This window comes from Hyperolius riggenbachi, chromosome 6, assembly GCF_040937935.1.
Source record: "Hyperolius riggenbachi isolate aHypRig1 chromosome 6, aHypRig1.pri, whole genome shotgun sequence".
In the NCBI taxonomy this organism is placed as follows: domain Eukaryota; kingdom Metazoa; phylum Chordata; class Amphibia; order Anura; family Hyperoliidae; genus Hyperolius; species Hyperolius riggenbachi.
The window spans coordinates 153,042,743-153,066,629 of NC_090651.1; the positions used below are offsets into that span (position 1 = coordinate 153,042,743).

General features: G+C 44.5%; 1 protein-coding gene across 4 annotated transcripts in view; it reads right to left on the reverse strand.

The window, feature by feature from the left end:
• LOC137521181 (coagulation factor XIII B chain-like) overlaps positions 1 to 23,887 on the reverse strand; it is a 268,933-nt gene that overhangs the window by 168,574 nt on the left and 76,472 nt on the right. For all 4 annotated transcript variants that reach the window (XM_068240106.1, XM_068240107.1, XM_068240105.1 and 1 more), the window contains one exon: positions 6,652 to 6,843. In XM_068240106.1, the coding sequence (XP_068096207.1) occupies positions 6,652 to 6,843 (192 nt within the window). The remainder of the gene's footprint in view (positions 1 to 6,651; positions 6,844 to 23,887) is intronic.

Here is a 23,887-nt window from a genome sequence, read left to right on the forward strand (position 1 = left end):
GGCGGAATAATCTACGTTTTGTGGGATTTCCGGAAAAAGCTGAAGGCGCCTCTGCTGAGGAGTTTCTGGAGGAATGGATCACCATCACTATCCCTGAATTCAATCCCTCTAAGCTCTTCGCCATTGAAAGAGCCCATAGAATTCCTAGTGGCCCCCCTAAACCAGGCGCAGCACCAAGGCCCCTGATCGCTAAGTTTCTGAACTATAGGGACAAAACTGATATTCTGAGAGCAGCAAGAGTGGCGAAAGATCCGATTCAATTTAATGGGGCGATGTCCATATCTACCAAGATTTCTCAGTAGATGTACAAAAACAAAGGCTCGCCTTCCTGGATGTTAAAAAAATACTTCGAGATAAAAGCATAAGTTACAGCATGATGTTCCCAGCTAAATTGCGTGTTGTGCATGAAGAACGTGTCCTGTTCTTTACTGAACCGCGTGACGCAGTTAAGTGGCTGGAGTCGATAGGCATAGATAGGTCTAGAGACTTCCCGCTATCACGTCGTCGGGTCCAATCACCAGCCTAAAGGTTTATCCATCTGTTCTACATGGCTGCGTACTACCTTGGTTCCTTTCTATGCTCTAATGTTACAAGTTTATGGCTTTCTGTACTCTCTAAGTATTGTGTGCTGTTATAGAGCATACAACAAGAAGGTTAAAGCTAAAAGGCATGTTTCTGTTATACCTGTCACAATCTCAGGAACTGTGGACTCTTATATAAAAGAACACACTTTTGGAGCTATCTTAGGGCTATACAACAAATACATAACTAACCAAGCATCATGCATATTTTCCTTACTCTGCTTATAATACCTATGACTTCGACCTATGTCTTCTGAACTCTACATGCAATGGTAGCAGTTTATGCTACAAGAAGTTAATGTTACCTAGCTTTATTAATAGATGTCTGTGAAGTGTATGCTTCTCTGGACTCTGGAGTTATCTTCTCTAGCTAACGTCTCTGTATGCTGCAGGGGTTTGGGGTAAAGGCGGGTTGTAGTTTTAGACAGCTTGCGGGGTGGGTCGGGGTTGGTTGGGATATGTTTTTCCCCCTTTCATTGACAATGCAATTATGTGTGATAATATACCTGTTAGCTGCAGAATATGCGAGCCCAATTATTCCTCCCCTGTTCCTTGACAATGGCTGACTTTAAAGTATTGTCTTGGAATGTAAGAGGCATGAATCATCCCATTAAGCGTCGCTTGGTATTTGACTACATGAAAAAATATAATCCCTGCATTATGTGTCTCCAAGAGACACACTTGGTTGGAGCAAAATTAACTAGTCTTAAGAAACCCTGGATAGCGAACGTGTACGCCGCACAGCATTCCAATTACTCTAGAGGTACTGCCATTTTAATAGCAAAGAAGGCCCCAATTAAAGTTGTATCTGTACACGCTGATCACCTGGGCAGGTTTGTTATTGTACAATTTTTCATGGAGGGCCGCATGCTAACAATCGTATCTGTATATGTCCCCCCTCCATTTCATATCTCTGTCTTGGAAAAAATGTTTTCGCATATTTACGATATGCCCCCTGCCCTTATTCTCCTATGTGGGGACTTTAATAATATTCTTGACCCCACCTTAGACAAATCTAGTCTTGGTGAACAGAGGGGTCATAGTTCTTTTAAAGACTGGGTTCAGAAACACGGTCTCCATGATATATGGTGCTGGAGTAACCCAAATAAAACCACCTTCTCTTGTTTCTCAGACCCCTCTAGATCCATGTCACGAATAGATATGATGCTTGGCACATGCGATCTACTCTCTAAAATTAATAATGTTAACTACCTGCCACATGGAATCTCAGATTACTCTCCTTTGATTGGTACATTACAAGCTTGCTCAGGTCCTGGGATTAGGGGTATGAGACTAGGTGCTAATTGGCTGCAAGATCAAACAGTACTAGAGCACTGTAAAAATCAAATGGCTGAGTATTGGCATCTGAATCAAGGATCTGCCTCTATGGATATAGTATGGGATGCTTCGAAGGCCTCTCTGCGGGGTCACTTTGGGCACATAAAGGGGATTATACTTAAAAATGATGAAGCTTACATAAACTCTACTGAAGCATCGATGCTGGCAGCAAGGAAAACCTTTGAACTATCTCGCTCAACGGAAAGTTATCAGGCCTGGATTGGGGCTAGACGAGCTCATGAGCTGAAATTACTAAATAGAGCAAAACGTAAAGAATTTATAGGTCATCAAAAACTGTTCGAATGGGGCAATAAGTCTAGCAAAATTTTGGCTAATTTAGTAAGAACTCAATCTCCCTCTATTGCAATTCCCAGAATTCTTTCTGCTAACGGCTGTGAATTCTATACTACTACTACAGAAATTTTGAGAGAATTTAAAGAATTCTATAGTAACCTGTACATGAGCTCCTCTGCCCCTGACAGGGTCTGTATATCTCAATTTCTAAGCGATTGCCAGCTGCCAGTGGTAAATGATGCAGACAGACTATTGCTAGATGCCCCACTTGCTCTTGAAGAAATCGTACTGGCCATAAATAATCTTAAACCCAACAAGACTCCAGGACCTGATGGGATACCGACAGAGTGGTATTCGAAGAGTAAAATAATATCTGCCCCGGCACTACTTAAAACCTTTAATGGGGCATTTGACTCTGGTTGTTTGCCTGTCTCCATGAGGGAAGCACATATTGCTCTCCTCCTGAAGGAGAGGCCCATATAGGCCCATATCTTTATTAAATTCGGATGTGAAAATACTCGCCAAGGTTCTAGCGAATTGCCTAAAATTAATAATTGGGAAATTGGTATTTCAGGATCAAACAGGCTTCATCCCTGCCAGATCCACTAAATTGAATCTTAGGAGACTGTTTGTTAACCTCCAGCACTCACATTGTAATTTGGGATCTAGGACCCTTTTAGCACTTGATACAAACAAGGCTTTTGACACTGTCTCCTGGCAATACCTATGGACAGTGCTGGATGCCTTTCAGTTCGGCACCACCTTTAAGAAGTGGATACAACTTCTATACACCGATCCCTCGGCACGTGTTATTGTAAACAACCAACTCTCCGACCAGTTTCCCATAAACAGAGGCACGCGGCAGGGTTGCCCCCTGTCGCCGCTTCTTTTTGCACTAGCAATGGAGCCTTTGGATGCATACATCCGGGAGGATCAAGATATTGGTGGGTGGATAATAAGTAAAGTACATGAGAAAATCTCTTTATACGCGGACGATGTCCTGTTATATCTTGATAATCCAGGTCCCTCGCTGCGGAGAGTGCTGGAGGTTTACGAAAAGTTTGGTAGTGTATCTGGATTAAAGGTTAACTGGAAGAAGTCGATATTATTCCAAGTGGACCCAGTGCCCCCTGAGTCAGTGTTGCCCAATCAACCTCTGCAAATTGTTCCTTCATTTAAATATTTAGGCATCAATATCTCAAGACGTGATGAAGACTATATAAAATACAACCTTGCTCCGGTATTACACAACATTGAAGGGAAACTAAAAAGTTGGTCCACACTGCCTCTGGACTTGCTTGGAAGAGTTAATATAATCAAAATGATTATTGCTCCCAAACTTCTATACATTTTGTTAATGGCACCCTGCTGGATTCATGAATCCCACTTCCGTAATATCAATGCTCTAGTACAACGCTTTCTGTGGGCAGGCAAGTCACCTAGATTATCACTAGATACCTTACGCATGCCAATTGACCAGGGAGGCTTGGCCTTGCCGCACTTCCAAATGTATTATTTAGCTGCCCAACTTACTTATGTTAGACGCTGGTTACACTACATCAGAGATGATGCCTCCCTTGACACCGAAGCTGATATAGCCACTTCATATGAATCATTATGTAACGTTATATACAGGGGTTACACAGTTATACCTGGGGACAATACAATCTTGAAGGCTTCCCTCAAGATCTTCTATAAATCCATGAAGGTTATAGGTGAAAAAACTGATAAATGTTCTCCTAGCTCCCCACTGTGGTGTAATCAGCGTCTATCAGAATTCTCAACTATGGACGGAGCTGATTTTTGGATCCAAAGAGGGGTTAAATACATACATCAACTTTACCAGGGTGGTGTCTTTAAAACATGGTCCCAAATGGTATCTGAATTTCAGTTGCCCAGATACTCTAAATTTAGGTATTTTCAAATCAGGCATGCAGCTATATCCCAATTTAAATCCCTACAAGTACAATTAACTACAGGCATCATAGAAAGCTGGTTACTAGCCAAAGATGATGCAGGACTAATTTCTAAATTCTACTCTAATCTCATCACTTATAAGTACTCGCTCCGTCTAAATAAGTCTAGAGCACTGTGGGAAAACAGGGGAGAGGAAATAACACGGGAAGAATGGGCGGACTTTGCTGAAACCTATATGAGTACAGTCATATGCTCTAGGGATAAACTTATTCAATTACGCTGGTTTCACCAGGTGTATTATACCCCAGTTAAAATCTCAAAATTCGCTAGGGGTGCCAGCGATGTGTGCTGGAGATGTGGACATAGTCCCGGTACCTTTCGGCACATGGTTTGGGAATGTACTAGAATACAAACGTTTTGGCAGGAGATAACATTCTTTATGAATAATGTGTTAGTAATCTCTACGGTACCCTCATATAAGGCTTATTTACTAGGCATGGTAGATAACTGGCCTCTGAGTAAGCACAAAACAACCCTGGTTAGGCTGCTGTTCTTTTACGCCAAGAAAGTCATCGCTCTTGAGTGGAAACAGTCCTCAGTCCCCCCCCTCAACCTATGGAAGAAATTGATTAACAATGCTCTCCCTCTGTATAAACTAACATGGATGGCCAGGGGGTCTTCAGCTAAATTTGACAAAGTGTGGAAGAAATGGATAGATACCTCAGAATCAGCAGTAGATAACTTAGATATTACTCCACATATTCTAGACACTTTGTAATCTTCGGGTATGAAGGGTTTGGTTTTGCTCCATTGACTGTTGTCACATGTTTGATTCTATTATATACATGCCTGCCTAATGCTCTCTAATTCATTCCATGGACGCTTACCTGTATCATATAGAGCCTTTTATCAATATGTACTTGTCTCTCGCAATCTAAGTCTGCAGCTATACAACTGTACCTTTTGCTCACTGTCAATGATTGGGGACAATGTTTTTGTTTTTGTTTTGTCTTGTTTTGTTTTATTTGTTCAGATGTTAAAAAATCAATAAAAAGATATATATAAAAAAAAAAAATGAGTATGTCGTCCAAGTAAACGAGGACAAATCGCCCAAAAACCTCCCGGAAAACCTCATTGATCAATTCTTGGAAGACGGCTGGAGCATTACACAACCCGAAGGGCATAACCAAATATTCGTAGTGCCCGTCGGGTGTGTTGAACGCTGTCTTCCGTTCGTCACCTTCCCTTATGCGGACCAGGTTATATGTCCCTCTAAGATCAAGTTTGGAGAAAATACTGGCATTAGTAACCTGGGAAAACAAATCATCTATCAAAGGGAGAGGATAACGATTCCTTACAGTAATATTGTTTAACCCTCTGTAATCAATACACGGCTGAAGGCCACCGACCTTCTTTTGCACAAAAAGAAACCTGCTCCGGCCGGAGACTGTGAAGGACGAATGAACCCCTTAGCCAAATTTTCTTTAATGTACTCCTGCATAGCAAGTTTCTCAGGGCCTGACAGGTTATACAAATGGCCTCTAGGGGGCATACAACCTGACCTTAACTCAATAGCACAGTCAAAACTTCTATGAGGTGGAAGTTTATCTGCGGCTTTGGGACAAAAGACGTCAAGGAAATCATGATAATGTGCGGGCAACCCTTCCATCTGTACCTTGGTGGTACAAACAGCAACTTTCTCCAGACAATGATGTTGACAGTAAGAAGACCAACTTAATAACTGACCAGAACTCCAGTCAATCTGAGGAGAATGTTGTTGTAGCCATGGCATACCAAGAATCCCAGTGGAGGTAGCCATTTTGAGCACCAAAAACTGTATTTTTTCCCTATGCAATACTCCTATGTGACATAACATTTCAGGAGTTTGAGTAAGAGGTCGTTTACTTTGCAGAGGGGAGTCATCTACAGCTGCGACAAAAATATGTCTATCCAACGGAATTATAGGAATCCCTAAATTCCTAACAAAATCATAATCAATAAAATTGGCTGCAGAGCCTGAGTCCACAAAAGCCTGCATAGTTACATAGTTATTTTGGCTGAAAAAAGACATACGTCCATCGAGTTCAACCAGTACAAAGTGGGCGCCACTTGATCCTCCCAAGAAATAGAACAGGGAAGAAGTAAACGGTTATCTGTTAGAGGTAACACAGGCTCGCCTAGGGTAGTACCTCTAACTACTCCTAGGCAGCAGAGTTTCTTCTTAGGGCAATTCTGCACAACATGACCCCCTTCTGCACAGTATAAACAACGTTTCTCAGACCGTCTACAATTCCTCTCTACCTCAGATAATTTCGAATGTCCGATTTGCATCGGTTCATCCAGTGGCGGAGAAGGAGATGCATCAGGAACAGACCTCACTGGTGAGGTCGGCATCTGCAACGGAGGGGATCCCGGGACACTGTGACGAGGGACAGGGGCAGGAGGAACTCCCAGGTAATTAGATCTGTTGTGTTTATTTTTGCTCAGACGTATCCTTTAAAGTAAGATAAGTTCATCTTACCAGTTCTGTGACACGTAGGATATGTCAGCTGCCCTCCATTGCAATGTGCTCTAAGATTATTGGGGTATAATGTTCCATATCCAGAAGCACAATCAAATCCAACACTATAACCATGGTGAACAGTGCGTGCTTGGTTATATTTCAGCTGTAATCCATGGTTCAACATTTCATCCTCATTAACAGTGCATGAACCTGTAATACAAGAAACCGATATCAATGTAAATATTAAACAGTCAGAGTTAGTTACAGACTAAATAAAAATACCTAAACAACTTAATAATATGAGGGTCATACAGAAAGTAACATTAGTTTTCTTTTCATCAATTAAGGAAACTTTTTTTTATTTTAGACAGACTAGCCCATATGCATTTTTTTCCCTTAGTTATCTCCAAGGAGATAATTTTCACATTCTCTTTAAAATAACTTTTGAGCACTGTAGATTTGAAAAAATACCCAAAACCTGGTTAAAAATTACTATCAAAATTATTTTGAGTATTTTGTTTCTTGCTGGTGGTTTAAGGCTACTTACACACTAAGACATTGCGTTAGGTGCTACGTTAAGGTCGCATAACGTGCACCTAACGCAACGCATGGTGGTGGTGGCAGAGGACGTTAGCAAAGAGCCGCGTTAAGCGGAACACTCCGCATCACGTGGTCCCGCCAGTGACATCAGCACAGTGCAGTGAATATTAATTAGCCATGTGGCTAATCACTGCGCCTGTGCAAGCAGGCTAACGCGGCAAAGCCGCTTTAACGCCGTAGCATGCTGCACTTTAGATTGACGTGCAGCGTTACAATGTAACGCAACGTGGGCACTGTGAACAGCCCATTGCAGTTACATTGCTGTGCATTGGGGAACGTTACAGGCTGCACTAACGTGCGCCTGTAACGTGTTACTGTGAAAGCAGCCTAAAGGAATACTATCGATTCACATATTTTTTTCAATTGACACAGGAATTGTTTGGGAAGTGCTGCTAAGTACTGGTGCATACATTTTAGTAGCAACCTCTTTGTTTACTGACGCCAAAACTGACGGCAGACTGAGCCATGAGGAGAGGGGAAATTCCCCTCACACTTGATCAGTTAACTCTGTGTGTGACAGAGAGAGAAAGCTCCCAACAGCTGCAGCTTCTGTGTCCTGTGTTTCTGACTGAAGTGTCTGAAGACAGCAGAGGAAATGTAACTAATTGTCACAGCTTTTCATACTGTTTTTGCTTTCAGAGTTTAATATGTTTGATATTTGCTTTCTGTAGTCTGATATGCAACTCTGGCTGTGCATTGAAGCAGACACCCCTTCTGCAATTGATTTGTCCCAATATAGCTAAATCCTACCCTCAATAAATTACAGCTTTTGCCTCTGAAATTTACCATGAAAAGTAGGAAAATGTTTACACAGCTACTTAGACATTATTTGTACATTGTCATTTTAGAACACTTGGGTATTGATAGTATTCCTTTAAACAACATTTTATAACATGGTGTAAAAATATCACCTTGGAGAAAAGTCAGGAGTAAAATTGCCCATATGCAATTCACTTTTTCTCCTAACATTTCTCCTAGGAGATATTATATCTTTTGTTTAAAATAACTTTTCAGTACTCTGCAATTGTAAAAAAAAGTACAAAAAAGTAGGTAAAAAAATACTGTCAAAATTATTTGCTTGCTGATGGATAAAAGGCATCTTACTGATTTGAAAATATCACTTTGGATAAAAACCTAGGAGAAAAAGTGAATTACGGTAGATTGGGCCCCCTGTATCTATCCAATTCAGTGTTCTCCCCAGAAATTTTTCCAGCCGGGTGGTATGAAAAAGTAGCCGGGTGGGGATAGACACTCTGGGTGCTACTAGGTGGGGAATCACTCCTCCCCCCCACACACACACACACCCTTTAATGTGACAGGCTAGGCTCTGTCTTTTGTACAGGAATTTCTTAAAGGGATACTTAATTGAAGGGAAAAAAAGTCCAGTTATTTACCTGGAGCTTCTAGTCCCCTAAAGTCCTCTTGCTCCCTCACCGCCATTCCAAGCTGCTGTGTTCCTTATCACCGCACCTCCTCGAACATGCTCTTGTGCGTGGGAGCGTTTTGCCCATGCATAGTAGCAATTTTTAGTTACTGTGCAAGTGCAGCATGCTACCGGTCACGGGAACATTATGGAGGAGGCGAGTGGCAAGTGGCCATGCATGCAGAGTTCAGAGGGGGCAGCAGAGGAACAAAGCAGCCCGTAATGACTGCAAGGAATAAGAACAACTTTAGGGGCTGGAAGAAGTAGCTGGCCATTTTCCTTTAATAGTGTCTTTTAAAGTTTTAACTACTCTTCAGCTGATTTGATAATGAAACTAGCAGCTTTTCCTATATACATGGGTGGTCCTAGTGTGGAAAAGAGGATTTCTGGGCCATGGCATGATATTGATAAGCAGGCAGCTTATGAATATCATGCTATGGCACCAGATATCCCCTCTTACACCACCCATGTATATAGGAAACGTGGAAAAAAATCTTGGAAGTTTCATTTTAAAATTCAGTCAGTCACACAGAATATAGCTGGGTGTATGGTTGTCAAGGGGCCAGGGTGTCTCACTAATTTGTCTGCCTTTGCCCTGCGAGTCTGTGACCATCTCCTATCTCCCCCTCAAGCTGCAGCTCCCTCACACCTGTGACACTTCTGGCATCAGTCAGAGCCCATGGGACTCAGTCGCAGGGCAGGGTAATGAGGTCAAAGGGTCAAGCATCCCCCCTCCTTCAGCAGCAGCCAGCAAGACATACACAAACATGCAATGGCTGGCAGCGTGATAAATACAGGGAGAGGAGGAGAACGGGAGCATCTGGCCATTCCACAGAGAGAACTGAGCCACGTGTCCTCTTTCTTCCTCTCCGATATTCTGCTCAACTGAGCTGCGTGACGTCACCTGCACTCCCGCCCCTCCACACAACTGCCAGGAGCTAAGGAGGAGGGCGGAGGCAGCGTCCCTGAGTGACAGCAGCTGGCTGTAATGAGACAGCCGCTGCTGCTTACTAATGAGCACACAGAACACTGATATTATCAGCCGGGCGCTCGGGGGAGATCACCCGGGTGTCCCGCCCTGGTAAAAGGCTCTGGGGAGAACACTGAAATTATTTCTCCACATAATCAACTCCTTTATTGAATTATTAATCATATTGTTTTACAGTGTTTTCAATCCCTGTTTGTTGCATCACACCTCTTACGTACAAATTGGAGAGATCGGAAATGGGGGGTTGATGTTAATGCTGCTAAACAAAGCTAATGGCATTCTGCAGTCATGTAACAAGCAGTACAGATACAAGTTAAATCACACAGAAAGAATACCTTGCATGGCAGATAAAGGCACATGGCAGTTACTTTCTGGATGACCCTCGTAGTATCTGTGTTCAGCCTGTGAGAATCTATCCCATGCTGCAAATAGTTTATCAGGGCTCCATTGGTGTAGTGTGTACCTTTTTCCTACAACCTGTCCTGTCCAAAACAACTTAATTACAATAGTCTTTAACAGCAAATATTCACAACACCTTCTTCAGTCTAGTACACTGCCTATGTGTAGAGATGTAGAAAACATGAAATTGTTGGTTCGCGAACCTCAAATTTCCACAAAAGTTTGCAAACAGGCAAATCTGGCAAACCGCCATAGACTTCAATGAGCAGGCAAATTTTAAAGCCTATAGGGGCTGTTTATGGCCACAAAAGTGATGGAAAAATTGTTTCAAGGGGCCTAGCACCTGAACTGTGGCATGCCGGAGGCAATGGCAAAAGTACCACCAAAAATTATGTAGTTGATGCAGAGTCATGTTTTAACCTCCAAAGGTGGCCACACACGATACAATAAAATGATCCGATTTTATGTCAATTCGATAAAAACGATCGGATCTCCTGAAAAAATCGAAAGCTTTTTTTCATTCGACTGAAAAATTTGATCGGATTTCCCGTTTTCTTCGATTTTTATCGATCTGGAATGCCAGATATTTGTCTTCAATCTTTCTAAAGATTGTATGGTGTGTGTTAGATTGTCAATTTATTAATATACACACCCTAACACTTTTCTCAGAGTTTCCAATCATTTTTATCATAACTGGGGAAAAATTGAACATACGTGTGTGGTACATTGGTAATATTTTTGAAATGTTACAATCGGTCAGAAAAATTGATTGCAATTCTTAAATTGAACAGATATTTAAAAAATTGTATGGTATGTGGCCACCTTAAAGGCAGAAATCACATTACATTCCTAAATTTGTGGAATTAAGTGCTTTAAAACGTCCGGCCTGTGCACACGGCGATAAGGTAGTGAAGGGTTATGCGCGGTTCACACCGACAGATGAAATGCCGCTTTTAATGCACCACAAACAACCACAAAGAGCTTTAGTGATAACGTCAGGTGAGCAAATCATTGTTTTTACTAGCTGACACCTCAAGGACATAAATTAGTCCTCTTGGTGGCAGTCTTTGTGTAGTGGTCACCGTGCTTGTGCGCATGTTCTTGGGAGTGCAGGCTATCGCGGGTTTCCAGCCCCTATGGTTGGGCTGAGGTAGTTCAATGACAGTTAAGTGACCAAAACACTGATTCTGCACTGAGGCCTTATACAGGGGGCAGTAGTGGATAGTAGATGCCAGTAGTGGTGGTGAAGGATTATTGGGTTATGGTCGGTGCACTACTAGGATCAGCAGACCTGTCTCCAACAGCTAATGTGTGCACTTGACATGCAGGATTGCAATATAGCAATAGCAAGAAAAAGAAAAACAGCCCTCACACGGGTGAACTACCGTAGCACTAAGCACTAACTGCACCTGTCTGCAACAGCTAAAGTGCACTGTGTGAACAGAATGAAGGGCTCTGGGGTTATATAGATGGTGAATTGGTATTGTAGCAGCCAGAAACTCCACTGGGGACCCAGAAAACAGGCCTACTAACACTTTCCCTATCTGCAGCACAGTCTCCCTGATCTGCCCAGCACAGAAGCCAAACACAGACTGTGAAATGGCTGCTTTGCTGGCTTTCTGAAAGGTGGGGGGAGGTCCAGATGGGAGAGATAGCTGATTGGATGCCATGTGTCTGCTGACTCTAGGGTGAGGGGGTCAAAGTTTGGCTCCATTATAATGTATAAGGGGCGGGAGGCGTACACGCCATGTGTTCGCTGAAGGGACGGACGTGAACACCCGTTGTTCGCCGCAAACTATTCGCCGGGTGAACAGTTTGGGCCATCACTACCTATGTGCTTAATATTATTATAAATGTATGGGCTAAAAATTAGCGATGGACGTACAAATGAAAAAATGTACCTTTATTTACAAATAAAATATTGTCACCAAACAGTATACTATATAATTTTAACGTTGCAATAACGGGACAAATGGGCAAATAAAATGTGTGGATTTTAATTATGGTAGCATGTATTATTTTAATACTATAATGACTGAAAACTGAGAAATAATAATGTTTTTTCAATTTTTTTCCTATTATTTCCATCATAATGCATTTAGAATAAAATAATTCTTAACATAATGTACCACCCAAAAAAAGCCTAATTGGTAGCAGAAAAAACAAGGTATAGATCATTTATTTGTGATAAGTAGTGGTAAAGTTTTTGGGGAATGAAAAGGAGGAGTGCTTAAAGGGGAAAATTTCTCTTGTCCATAAGGTGAAAAATACCCGCGGGCTGAAATGGTTAAAACACCACTATGTAACATTTTATTGAAATAAATAAAGGGTGCAATAACAAGAATAAAAGAACAAATAGACAATATAGGTCCGTACCTACAGTCACTCAAACATTCAATTAGACCACAATCATACAACCTCCACTCACTGCAGTGAAAAAGTAACTAGGAGGGTCCTGAAAAAGTGTGCAAAAATTGCAAATAGTAAAAAAAAAAAAATGTAAAAACAAAAATATGCAATTAACCTGCTAATAAACTCTGCAGGCTTTTTTAAAAGATTCACCAACCATTAAATGTTATTAAAAGTAGTTAAGCAGTTTGTAGTCATTGCACATTTAATGCAAATCTTATGCAGAATAATGCACTTTGAATTGCTTTTACCTTTGCGTGGGTGAATCAAAGTCAATTGAGGAAATAACTGGATAAATGCCCTAATAGAATATAATTTTTCTCTGGAATTTCTCCTGGTTTCTAATAGCTATAGAAGCTGCCATGTTCTCCCCTACCCTTCTAGCTGTCCTTATTTGCAGAAGTCACAGTCACACCTTCCCTCTGGATAAACTCTTTGAAGCAGTTGTCCTAATTGACCACCCCTTCTGTTGATGAAAGGTATTGCTTACTTCTTGCTAATGTGTGCAATAAAACAGTTACATTAGTCCTTAGCTGCCTGAAACCTCTGCAGGGCAGGCTGGCTGAAGTAAAACCTCTGCAAATTTTTAAATGTAAAAAGAAAAATTAAAATGGAAGTGTTTTAATAATGAGACATATTGTTGGCATGCATTTTTAATGTGCTGAGATGCCCTGGGTGCTAAAAATGGTGCACGGTTCACTTTAATAAACAGGAATCATGTTTAGTGTTTACTGTAGGTAAAACTCAGTTTGCAAAATGGATGTTAAATGAGGGCTAACATGTGTTAAAGAGACTCTGTAACAAAATGTTCAGCCTTAGTTCTTCTATCCTATAAGTTTCTTTGCCTGTTCTAATGTGCTCTGGCTTACTGCAGCCTTTCCTAATTGCACAGTGGCTGTGTTATCTCTGTTATATGATCTAATCTGTTTCCTTCTGTCGGGCTAAGGCTTGAATGTGTGGAATGTGCAGGGCTGCTTGTGATTGGATAGAAGCGATACACACCCTCTGCAGGCCCCCTGCAGGCTCTGTATGACTCACACACTCTGCTTATGTGAGCCTATCACAAGCTGGTTAATTTGTTTGTAAACACTGCCTAAAACTGTTAATTACAACATAGCAAGGAAATGAGCAGCGCTACTTAAAAACAGGCAAGTGCCTACCTGCAAAAGAGTGCAAGCCCCACTTGTGGGGTCGAATACACACCGAGCATACACATGACCTGTCTACCACTGGAGGATGTTGGTTTCCTGTAACAGCTTGCATGCAACCTATTAAGTACTCGGCCCTCCCACTGCAAAGAAGTCAATCATCCATGGGAGGGGCCTAACACTAACTAAATCCTAACCTATGTATATGCATAGTCTGGGTGCGCTACCAAGTAAAATTGAAAAATCGAAAATTGCGCAAAAGGTGGATCAGCGCAACACCAGGCCGCCTCCGAATGGCCTCAAATCAGAGGTGCGCTGAGCCCCCCCAGGAACTACAAACGCACCTTGAACCCAAACAGAAGCTCTGCATATACATCAAAAGCATGGCTGTTAAGTGGGAGCAGCTGACCAAAAACGAATTAAATTAGTACATAGCAAGGAAATGAGCAGCGCTACTTAACCACTTCCCAACCGCCATATATACAATTGGCGGCCGGGAAGTGGACCCCGCAAGGACCGCCGTATTGACAAATGGCGGCGGTCCTTTTACGGGCATGGGCGGCGCGATCGCGCCCACCTTGCGCTGTAACCCGCCGGCCGTTCGGAAGCGCCGGCGGGTTACTAGCACCCGGATCGCCGCATACAAAGTGTATAATACACTTTGTATTGTATACAAAGTGTATTATACAGGCTGCCTCCTGCCCTGGTGGTCCCAGTGTCCGAGGGACCACCAGGGCAGGCTGCAGCCACCCTATGTCGCACCCAAGCACACTGATTTCCACCCCCTCCTGCCCCCTGATCGCCCACAGCACCCCTCAGACCCCCCCTGCCCACCCCCAAGACCGCTGTTTGCACCCAATCACCCCCCTAATCACCCATCAATCACTCCCTGTCACTATCTGTCAACGCTATTTTTTTTTTATGCCCTAAACTGCCCCCTGCTCCCTCCTGATCACCCCCACCCCTCAGATTCTCCCCAGACCCCCCCCCTGTGTACTGTATGCATCTATCCCCCTGATCACCTGTCAATCACCTGTCAATCACCCATCAATCACCCATCAATCACCCCCTGTCACTGCCACCCATCAATCAGCCCCTAACCTGCCCCTTGCGGGCAATCTGATCACCCACCCACACTAATAGATCTCCCGCAGATCCGACGTCAGATCACCTCCCAAGTGTTTACATCTGTTCTCTACCCTAAACACCCACTAATTACCCATCAATCGCCCCCTATCACCACCTGTCACTGTTACCCATCAGATCAGACCCTAATCTGCCCCTTGCGGGCACCCAATCACCCGCCTACACGCTCAGATTGCCCTCAGACCCCCCCTTATATATTCGCCAGCGCAATATTTACATCTGTTCTTCCCTGTAATAACCCACTGCTCACCTGTCAATCACCCATCAATCAACCCCTGTCACTGCCACCCATCAATCACCCCCTGTCACTGCCACCCATCAATCAGCCCCTAACCTGCCCCTTGCGGGCAATCTGATCACCCACCCACACCAATAGATCACCCGCAGATCCGACGTCAGATCACCTCCCAAGTGTTTACATCTGTTCTCTACCCTAAACACCCACTAATTACCCATCAATCACCCCCTGTCACTGCTACCTATCAGATTAGACCCCTATCTGCCCCTAGGGCACTCAATCACCCGCCCACACCCTCAGTACGCCCTTAGACCCCAGCCCTGATCACCTCGCTAAGTGCATTGCTTGCATCTATTCCCCCCTCTAATCACACCTTGAGACACCCATCAATCACCTCCTGTCACCCCCTAGCACACCTACCCATCAGATCAGGCCCTAATTTGCCCTGTGTGGGCTCCTGATCACTCGGCCAAACCCTCAGATCCCCCTCAGACCCCCTTCCGATCACCTCCCCAGTGCATTGATTGCATCTATTTTTCCCTCTAACCACCCCTGAGACACCCATCAATCACCTCCTGTCACCCCCCTAGCACTCCTATCCATCAGATCAGGCCCAATACAACCTGTCATCTAAAAGGCCACCCTGATTATGACCGGTTCCACAAAATTCGCCCCCTCATAGACCACCTGTCATCAAAATTTGCAGATCCTTTTACCCCTGAACAGTCATTTTGAGACATTTGGTTTCCAGACTACTCACGGTTTTGGGCCCATAAAATGCCAGGGCGGTATAGGATCCCCACAAGTGACCACATTTTAGAAAAAAAGACACCCCAAGGTATTCTGTTAGGTGTATGACGAGTGCATAGAAGATTTTATCTTTTGTCAAAAGTTAGCGGAAATTGATTTTTATTGTTTTTTTTTCACAAAGTGTCATTTTTCACTAACTTGTGACAAAAAATAAAATCTTCTTTGAACTCGCCATACACCTAACGGAATACCTTGGGGTGTCTTCTTTCTAAAATGGGGTCACTTGTGGGGTTCCTATACTGCCCTGGCATTTTAGGGGCCCTAAACCGTGAGGAGTAGTCCAGAAAACAAATGCCTCAAAATGACCTGTGAATAGGACGTTGGGCCCCTTAGCGCACCTAGGCTGTAAAAAAAAGTCTCACACATGTGGTACCGCCGTACTCACAAAAAGTAGTATAATGTGTTTTGGGGTGTATTTTTACACATACCCTTTGCTGGGTGGGAGAAATCTCTCTGTAAATGGACAATTGTGTGTAAAAAAAATCAACCAATTGTCATTTACAGAGATATTTCTCCCACCCAGCATGGGTATGTGTAAAAATACACCCCAAAACACATTATACTACTTTTCCTGAGTACGGCGGTACCACATGTGTGGAACTTTTTTACACCCTAAGTGCACTAAGGGGGCCAAAGTCCAATGAGTACCTTTAGGATTTCACAGGTCATTTTGCGACATTTGGTTTCAAGACTACTCCTCACGGTTTAGGGCCCCTAAAATGCCAGGGCAGTATAGGAACCCCACAAATGACCTCATTCTAGAAAGAAGACACCCAAAGGTATTCCGTTAGGAGTATGGTGAGTTCATAGAAGATTTTATTTTTTGTCACGAGTTAGCGGAAAATGACACTTTGGGCTGGTGCACACCAAAAACCGCTAGCAGATCCGCAAAATGCTAGCAGATTTTGAAACGCTTTTTCTTCTTTTTCTGTAGCGTTTCAGCTAGCGTTTTGCGGTTTTGTGTAGCGGTTTTGGTGTAGTAGATTTCCTGTATTGTTACAGTAAAGCTGTTACTGAACAGCTACTGTAACAAAAAACGCCTGGCAAACCGCTCTGAAGTGCCGTTTTTCAGAGCGGTTTGCGTTTTTCCTATACTTAACATTGAGGCAGAAACGCATCCGCAATCCAAAATCTGCTGCAGCCCGGGAGTATGCGTTTCTGCAAAACGCCTCCCGCTCTGGTGTGCACCAGCCCATTGAAATACATTACCCTAGCGGATCCGCACCCGCAGGAGGATCGCAAACCGCAGCGGAAACGCTCTGGTGTGCACTAGGCCTTTGTGAAAAAAAAAACAATTAAAATCAATTTCCGCTAACTTGTGACAAAAAAATAAAATCTTCTATGAACTCACCATACTCCTAACGGAATACCTTGGGGTGTCTTCTTTCTAAAATGGAGTCATTAGTGGGGTTCCTATACTGCCCTGGCATTTTAGGGGCCCTAAACTGTGAGGAGTAGTCTTGAAACAAAAATGACCTGTGAAATCCTAAAGGTACTCATTGGACTTTGGGCCCCTTAGCGCAGTTAGGGTGCAAAAAAGTGCCAAACATGTGGTATCGCCGTACTCAGGAGAAGTAGTTTAATGTGTTTTGGGGTGTATTTTTACACATACCCATGCTGAGTGGGAGAAATCTCACTGTAAATGGACAATTGTGTGTAAAAAAAATCAAACAATTGTCATTTACAGAGATATTTCTCCCACCCAGCATTTGTATGTGTAAAAATACACCCCAAAACACATTATACTACTTCTCCGGAGTACGGCAATACCACATGTGTGGCACTTTTTTGCAGCCTAACTGCGCTAAGGGGCCCAAAGTCCAATGAGCACCTTTAAGCTTTACAGGGGTGCTTACAATTTAGCACCCCCCAAAATGTCAGGACAGTGAACACACCCCACAAATGACCCCATTTTGGAAAGTAGACACTTCAAGGTATTCAGAGAGGGGCATGGTGAGTCCGTGGCAGATTTCATTTTTTTTTGTCGCAAGTTAGAAGAAATGGAAACTTTTTTCTTTTTTTTTTTGTCACAAAGTGTCATTTTTCGCTTACTTGTGACAAAAAATAATATCTTCTATGAACTCACTATGCCTCTCAGTGAATACTTTGGGATGTCTTCTTTCCAAAATGGGGTCATTTGGGGGGTATTTATACTATCCTGGAATTCTAGCCCCTCATGAAACATGTCACATGCAGTGGTGCTCAGCAGAGCTCGAATATTCGAGTAGCTCGAATATTCGAGCTCTTTTTCAGCTATTCGAGCTCGGTATTCGAGCTCCGAATAGCTGGAGCTATTCGAATGGGCTATTCGAGTGAACTCGAATAGCCCATTCACTATTCGAGCTAACAGCGCTATTCGAGCTCGAATACCGAGCTCGAATAGCGTCATAGCCCAGATTGATGTCCTTAGAGCCAATCAGAGGGCTCCCAGGCCCTCTGACGGCAGCCAATCACTGAGGGGGACCCTGGCCAGCCCCTACCCTATAAATAGCGGCCGCCATGTTCCGTTTCTCCGTCCTTGCCCGACTTTGCACAGAGAGAGATCTGCTCCTTTGTGCGTTGGCTTAGCAAGAGCTTTATTGTGGTCATTTACCTAGCGTTTTTGCTCACATACACCTCCTATATACACCTATATTGTTGTTAGGTAGATAGACATTGTATTTTAGTTAGTAGCTTTTGTGTTACATAGAGAGAGACTCAGACAGCTGCTGCAGGCTTACAGCTTTAGGCCTCAGGGCCTTGCCTGTGTGGGCAGCTGTTCTCTCCTGTCCTCTGTTTATTTCTCATCTATACCAGTATTTCTGCTGTCCTTTAGTACTGATTGATTGTATTTTGTATTGTAGTTATATACTGTAACTGTACTAGGACACTCACTCAGTCACTGATCATAGGCTACTAGCTCCTGCGTGTGCGTGCACTCACTGTCTGTGTACTGTACACACACTCTATTTCCTTCTGAATAGTTATATACTGTAACTGTACTAGGACACTCACTGACTGTCACTGTTCATAGGCTAGCTCCTGCGTGTGCGTGCACTCACTGTCTGTGTACTGTACACACACTCTATTTCCTTCTGAATAGTTATATACTGTAACTGTACTAGGGCACTCACTCACTGACACTGTTCATAGGCTACTAGCTCCTGCGTGTGCGTGCACTCACTGTCTGTGTACTGTAGTGTACACACACTCTATTTCCTTCTGAATAGTTATATACTGTAACTGTACTAGGACACTCACTGTCACTGTTCATAGGCTACTAGCTCCTGCGTGTGCGTGCACTCACTGTCTGTGTACTGTAGTGTACACACACTCTATTTCCTTCTGAATAGTTATATACTGTAACTGTACTAGGACACTCACTGTCACTGTTCATAGGCTACTAGCTCCTGCGTGTGCGTGCACTCACTGTCTGTGTACTGTACACACACTCTATTTCCTTCTGAATAGTTATATACTGTAACTGTACTAGGACACTCACTGTCACTGTTCATAGGCTACTAGCTCCTGCGTGTGCGTGCACTCACTGTCTGTGTAGTGTACACACACTCTATTTCCTTCTGAATAGTTATATACTGTAACTGTACTAGGACACTCACTCACTGACACTGTTCATAGGCTACTAGCTCCTGCGTGTGCGTGCACTCACTGTCTGTGAACTGTAGTGTACACACACTCTATTTCCTTCTGAATAGTTATATACTGTAACTGTACTAGGACACTCACTGTCACTGTTCATAGGCTACTAGCTCCTGCGTGTGCGTGCACTCACTGTCTGTGTACTGTACACACACTATTTCCTTCTGAATAGTTATATACTGTAACTGTACTAGGACACTCACTGTCACTGTTCATAGGCTACTAGCTCCTGCGTGTGCGTGCACTCACTGTCTGTGTACTGTACACACAATCTATTTCCTTCTGAATAGCTATATACTGTAACTGTACTAGGACACTCACTCACTGACACTGTTCATAGGCTACTAGCTCCTGCGTGTGCGTGCACTCACTGTCTGTGTACTGTAGTGTACACACACTCTATTTCCTTCTGAATAGTTATATACTGTAACTGTACTAGGACACTCACTGACTGTCACTGTCCATAGGCTAGCTCCTGCGTGTGCGTGCACTCACTGTCTGTGTACTGTACACACACTCTATTTCCTTCTGAATAGTTATATACTGTAACTGTACTAGGGCACTCACTCACTGACACTGTTCATAGGCTACTAGCTCCTACGTGTGCGTGCACTCACTGTCTGTGTACTGTAGTGTACACACACTCTATTTCCTTCTGAATAGTTATATACTGTAACTGTACTAGGACACTCACTGTCACTGTTCATAGGCTACTAGCTCCTGCGTGTGCGTGCACTCACTGTCTGTGTACTGTAGTGTACACACACTCTATTTCCTTCTGAATAGTTATATACTGTAACTGTACTAGGACACTCACTGTCACTGTTCATAGGCTACTAGCTCCTGCGTGTGCGTGCACTCACTGTCTGTGTACTGTACACACACTCTATTTCCTTCTGAATAGTTATATACTGTAACTGTACTAGGACACTCACTGTCACTGTTCATAGGCTACTAGCTCCTGCGTGTGCGTGCACTCACTGTCTGTGTAGTGTACACACACTCTATTTCCTTCTGAATAGTTATATACTGTAACTGTACTAGGACACTCACTCACTGACACTGTTCATAGGCTACTAGCTCCTGCGTGTGCGTGCACTCACTGTCTGTGAACTGTAGTGTACACACACTCTATTTCCTTCTGAATAGTTATATACTGTAACTGTACTAGGACACTCACTGTCACTGTTCATAGGCTACTAGCTCCTGCGTGTGCGTGCACTCACTGTCTGTGTACTGTACACACACTCTATTTCCTTCTGAATAGTTATATACTGTAACTGTACTAGGACACTCACTGTCACTGTTCATAGGCTACTAGCTCCTGCGTGTGCGTGCACTCACTGTCTGTGTACTGTACACACAATCTATTTCCTTCTGAATAGCTATATACTGTAACTGAACGATGTACAGAGGCGCCAGAAGAATAAAAGATATCTAAAAAGTTTAAAACATTCGGGTGGCGGCGGTGGACCGGCCACTCAAAAATGGACTTGATGCGTCAATTAAGGAACATAAAATTTATTCACATACTCCAAAAACAGTATCGCAACGCGTTTCACGGGCACAATCCCGCTTCATCAGGCATTCAAAAGTAGGAGTATAACACTTGAACAGGTCCAGTATACGTTTGGCACCTCCAAACGTATACTGGACCTGTTCAAGTGTTATACTCCTACTTTTGAATGCCTGATGAAGCGGGATTGTGCCCGTGAAACGCGTTGCGGTACTGTTTTTGGAGTATGTGAATAAATTTTATGTTCCTTAATTGACGCATCAAGTCCATTTTTGAGTGGCCGGTCCACCGCCGCCACCCGAATGTTTTAAACTTTTTAGATATCTTTTATTCTTCTGGCGCCTCTGTACATCGTTCAGTCAAGATTCCCACCCTGGGTGGAAGGGTGACATACCCTCTTTCTTTCTTCAGAGAGCGACTTCTTGATCCTGAGTGGGGACAGGTTTGTCCTCCCCACCTGCCTATACAGTGGTTGCCTGAGCGGTAACCCATTTTTGTGAGTATAATACTTACTTGTCACATTTCATTTCCGTTGAATCATAACATACTGCACCATATTGGGCTCTCGGTTTCTCTCCTTTTATATACTGTAACTGTACTAGGACACTCACTCACTGACACTGTTCATAGGCTACTAGCTCCTGCGTGTGCGTGCACTCACTGTCTGTGTACTGTAGTGTACACACACTCTATTTCCTTCTGAATAGTTATATACTGTAACTGTACTAGGACACTCACTGTCACTGTTCATAGGCTACTAGCTCCTGCGTGTGCGTGCACTCACTGTCTGTGTACTGTACACACACTCTATTTCCTTCTGAATAGTTATATACTGTAACTGTACTAGGACACTCACTGTCACTGTTCATAGACTACTAGCTCCTGCGTGTGCGTGCACTCACTGTTCATAGGCTACTAGCTCCTGCGTGTGCGTGCACTCACTGTCTGTGTACTGTACACACACTCTATTTCCTTCTGATTACTGATTGATTATTGTAATTTCTGGTTGTACTTACTGTTACTACTTACTGTATTAGTAGGGACACTCAGTCACTGTTCATAGGCTAGCTCCTGCGTGTGCGTGCACTCACTCACTGTCTGTGTACACACACTCTATTTCCTTGTGATTATTACTACTGATTATTGTAACGTCTAGTTGTACTTACTGACTCTGTTACTACTTACTTACTGTACTAGACACTCACTCAGTCACCTCGCCCACCAACCCACTCCATTAAAGTACCCCACTTTTCACCCGCCCTTTTAAAAAACTTTTGTGTTTACGCCCAAAACATCGAAGATGTCTGGAAGTGGCAGCCAGCGCGGTCTGGGCAAGGGGAAGGGCAGCAAGGGAATCAGGAGGAGAGGGAGCAGCATTGTGGCAAGCCGCGGGCGCGGCCGCGCCACCATGCACAGTTCAGCAGCAGCAGCAGCAGCGTCAGTGGCTAACATTCCTCCTATAGCCACTGGCCGTGGACGCCTTGGGCGCCGCCCAGCAGGAGCATCTGCAACTCACGCTGCAGAGACACAGCAGCAGCAGCGTGTAGCACCTGCTCCGATTTTCCTCCAGCCGGGTCGGAAACATCCCATTGAGGAAAAGGATGCAGACACTGTGGTGCAACTGATGACGGAGGATGAGCAGCCCGCCATCAGCTCTGCATCCGAGGCCTCCACCCTCACCACCACCACCCCTGTTCGCAGCAGCCGCCCAGCAGGGCCTGGGGAGGAGGCCAGTTCACCGTCAGTCGCCGACCTGTCACTCAGCACTCTTTTGACCCCAGGCATGATGAGTCAATTGTCTGTTGTTGTTGGCGATTTGGAGGAGGAGATGCTGATGGGCACTTTGGGGGATGAGGGATTGGACAGCAAGACTGTGGCGACAGTCAAGCAGCCCATCCATGCATCAGGAGAGGAGTTTGGGGGGTCATCATCCCAGCAGGACATGTTTCAGGAGGGGGAGGATGATGATGACACGGTGACAGACAGAGACTGGGTGCCACCAGCTCCAGGGGATGTCGTCATCAGCAGCTCTGAGGTGGAGGAGGAGGATGCGCTTGTGGGCCTTGCAAGGAGGTGCATCATTGCAAGCATTGGCAGCAGTAGGCAGGTCCCCCAGCCTGCTGGTGTCTCAGGCTCAGCAGCAGCAGCAGCAGCATCTGCCAGTACCACCACCAGCCGCACCCAAGCCCCCCCCCCAACCACCACAGGGAGACAGGCAGCAGCGGTTCCATGCCGTAGGGGGTTGTTTTTGTCACCAATCTGGCGCTTTTTCACCATGCCCACAGTGTACAGCAAGTATGCCACTTGCAACCACTGTCAGCGGAAGTTGAGCAGAGGTGCAGACCCCTTAAAGTTCAGCACCAGCTCGCTCATCAACCACCTTGCTGCGAAACATTTCCACCAGCATGAGGAGTTCCAGAGGCTGAAGGCATCTGGTGCTGGCAGTGGCACCACACCCATCACTGCACAGCCTTCAGCAGCAGCAGCAGCAGCAGCAACAGCAGCCACCCACCCTCCTGCTCCTCCAGCAGCACCAGCAGGAGTGCGGAAACACACTGCTCCTTCCCCCTCTGCAACTCCTGCCGCCGACACTGAGGCCTGTTCTGGCAGCCAGTCCTCAGTGGCCTCCTCTGCTGTGTCTGCTGATTCCCGTGCCAGCAAAAGGCCACGCCAGAGCCTTTTGAGCGAGTCCTTCCAGGGGGTGGTTAGGGCTCTGCCTCCCAGCAGCCGTCGCGTGCGGCAGTTGAACGGCTTGCTGGCACGGGCCATGTGCTCCCAACTCCTGCCGTACACGCTCGTGCAGGAGGGGAGCGACATTCGTGCGCTGCTTGCTTGCGCAGCCCCAGACTGGCATCTCCCCAGCAGACACTTCTTCGCCCGCAAGGCCATTCCTGCACTGCACCGCTTTGTGATGGCCAATGTGGAGCGAGGGCTGGAG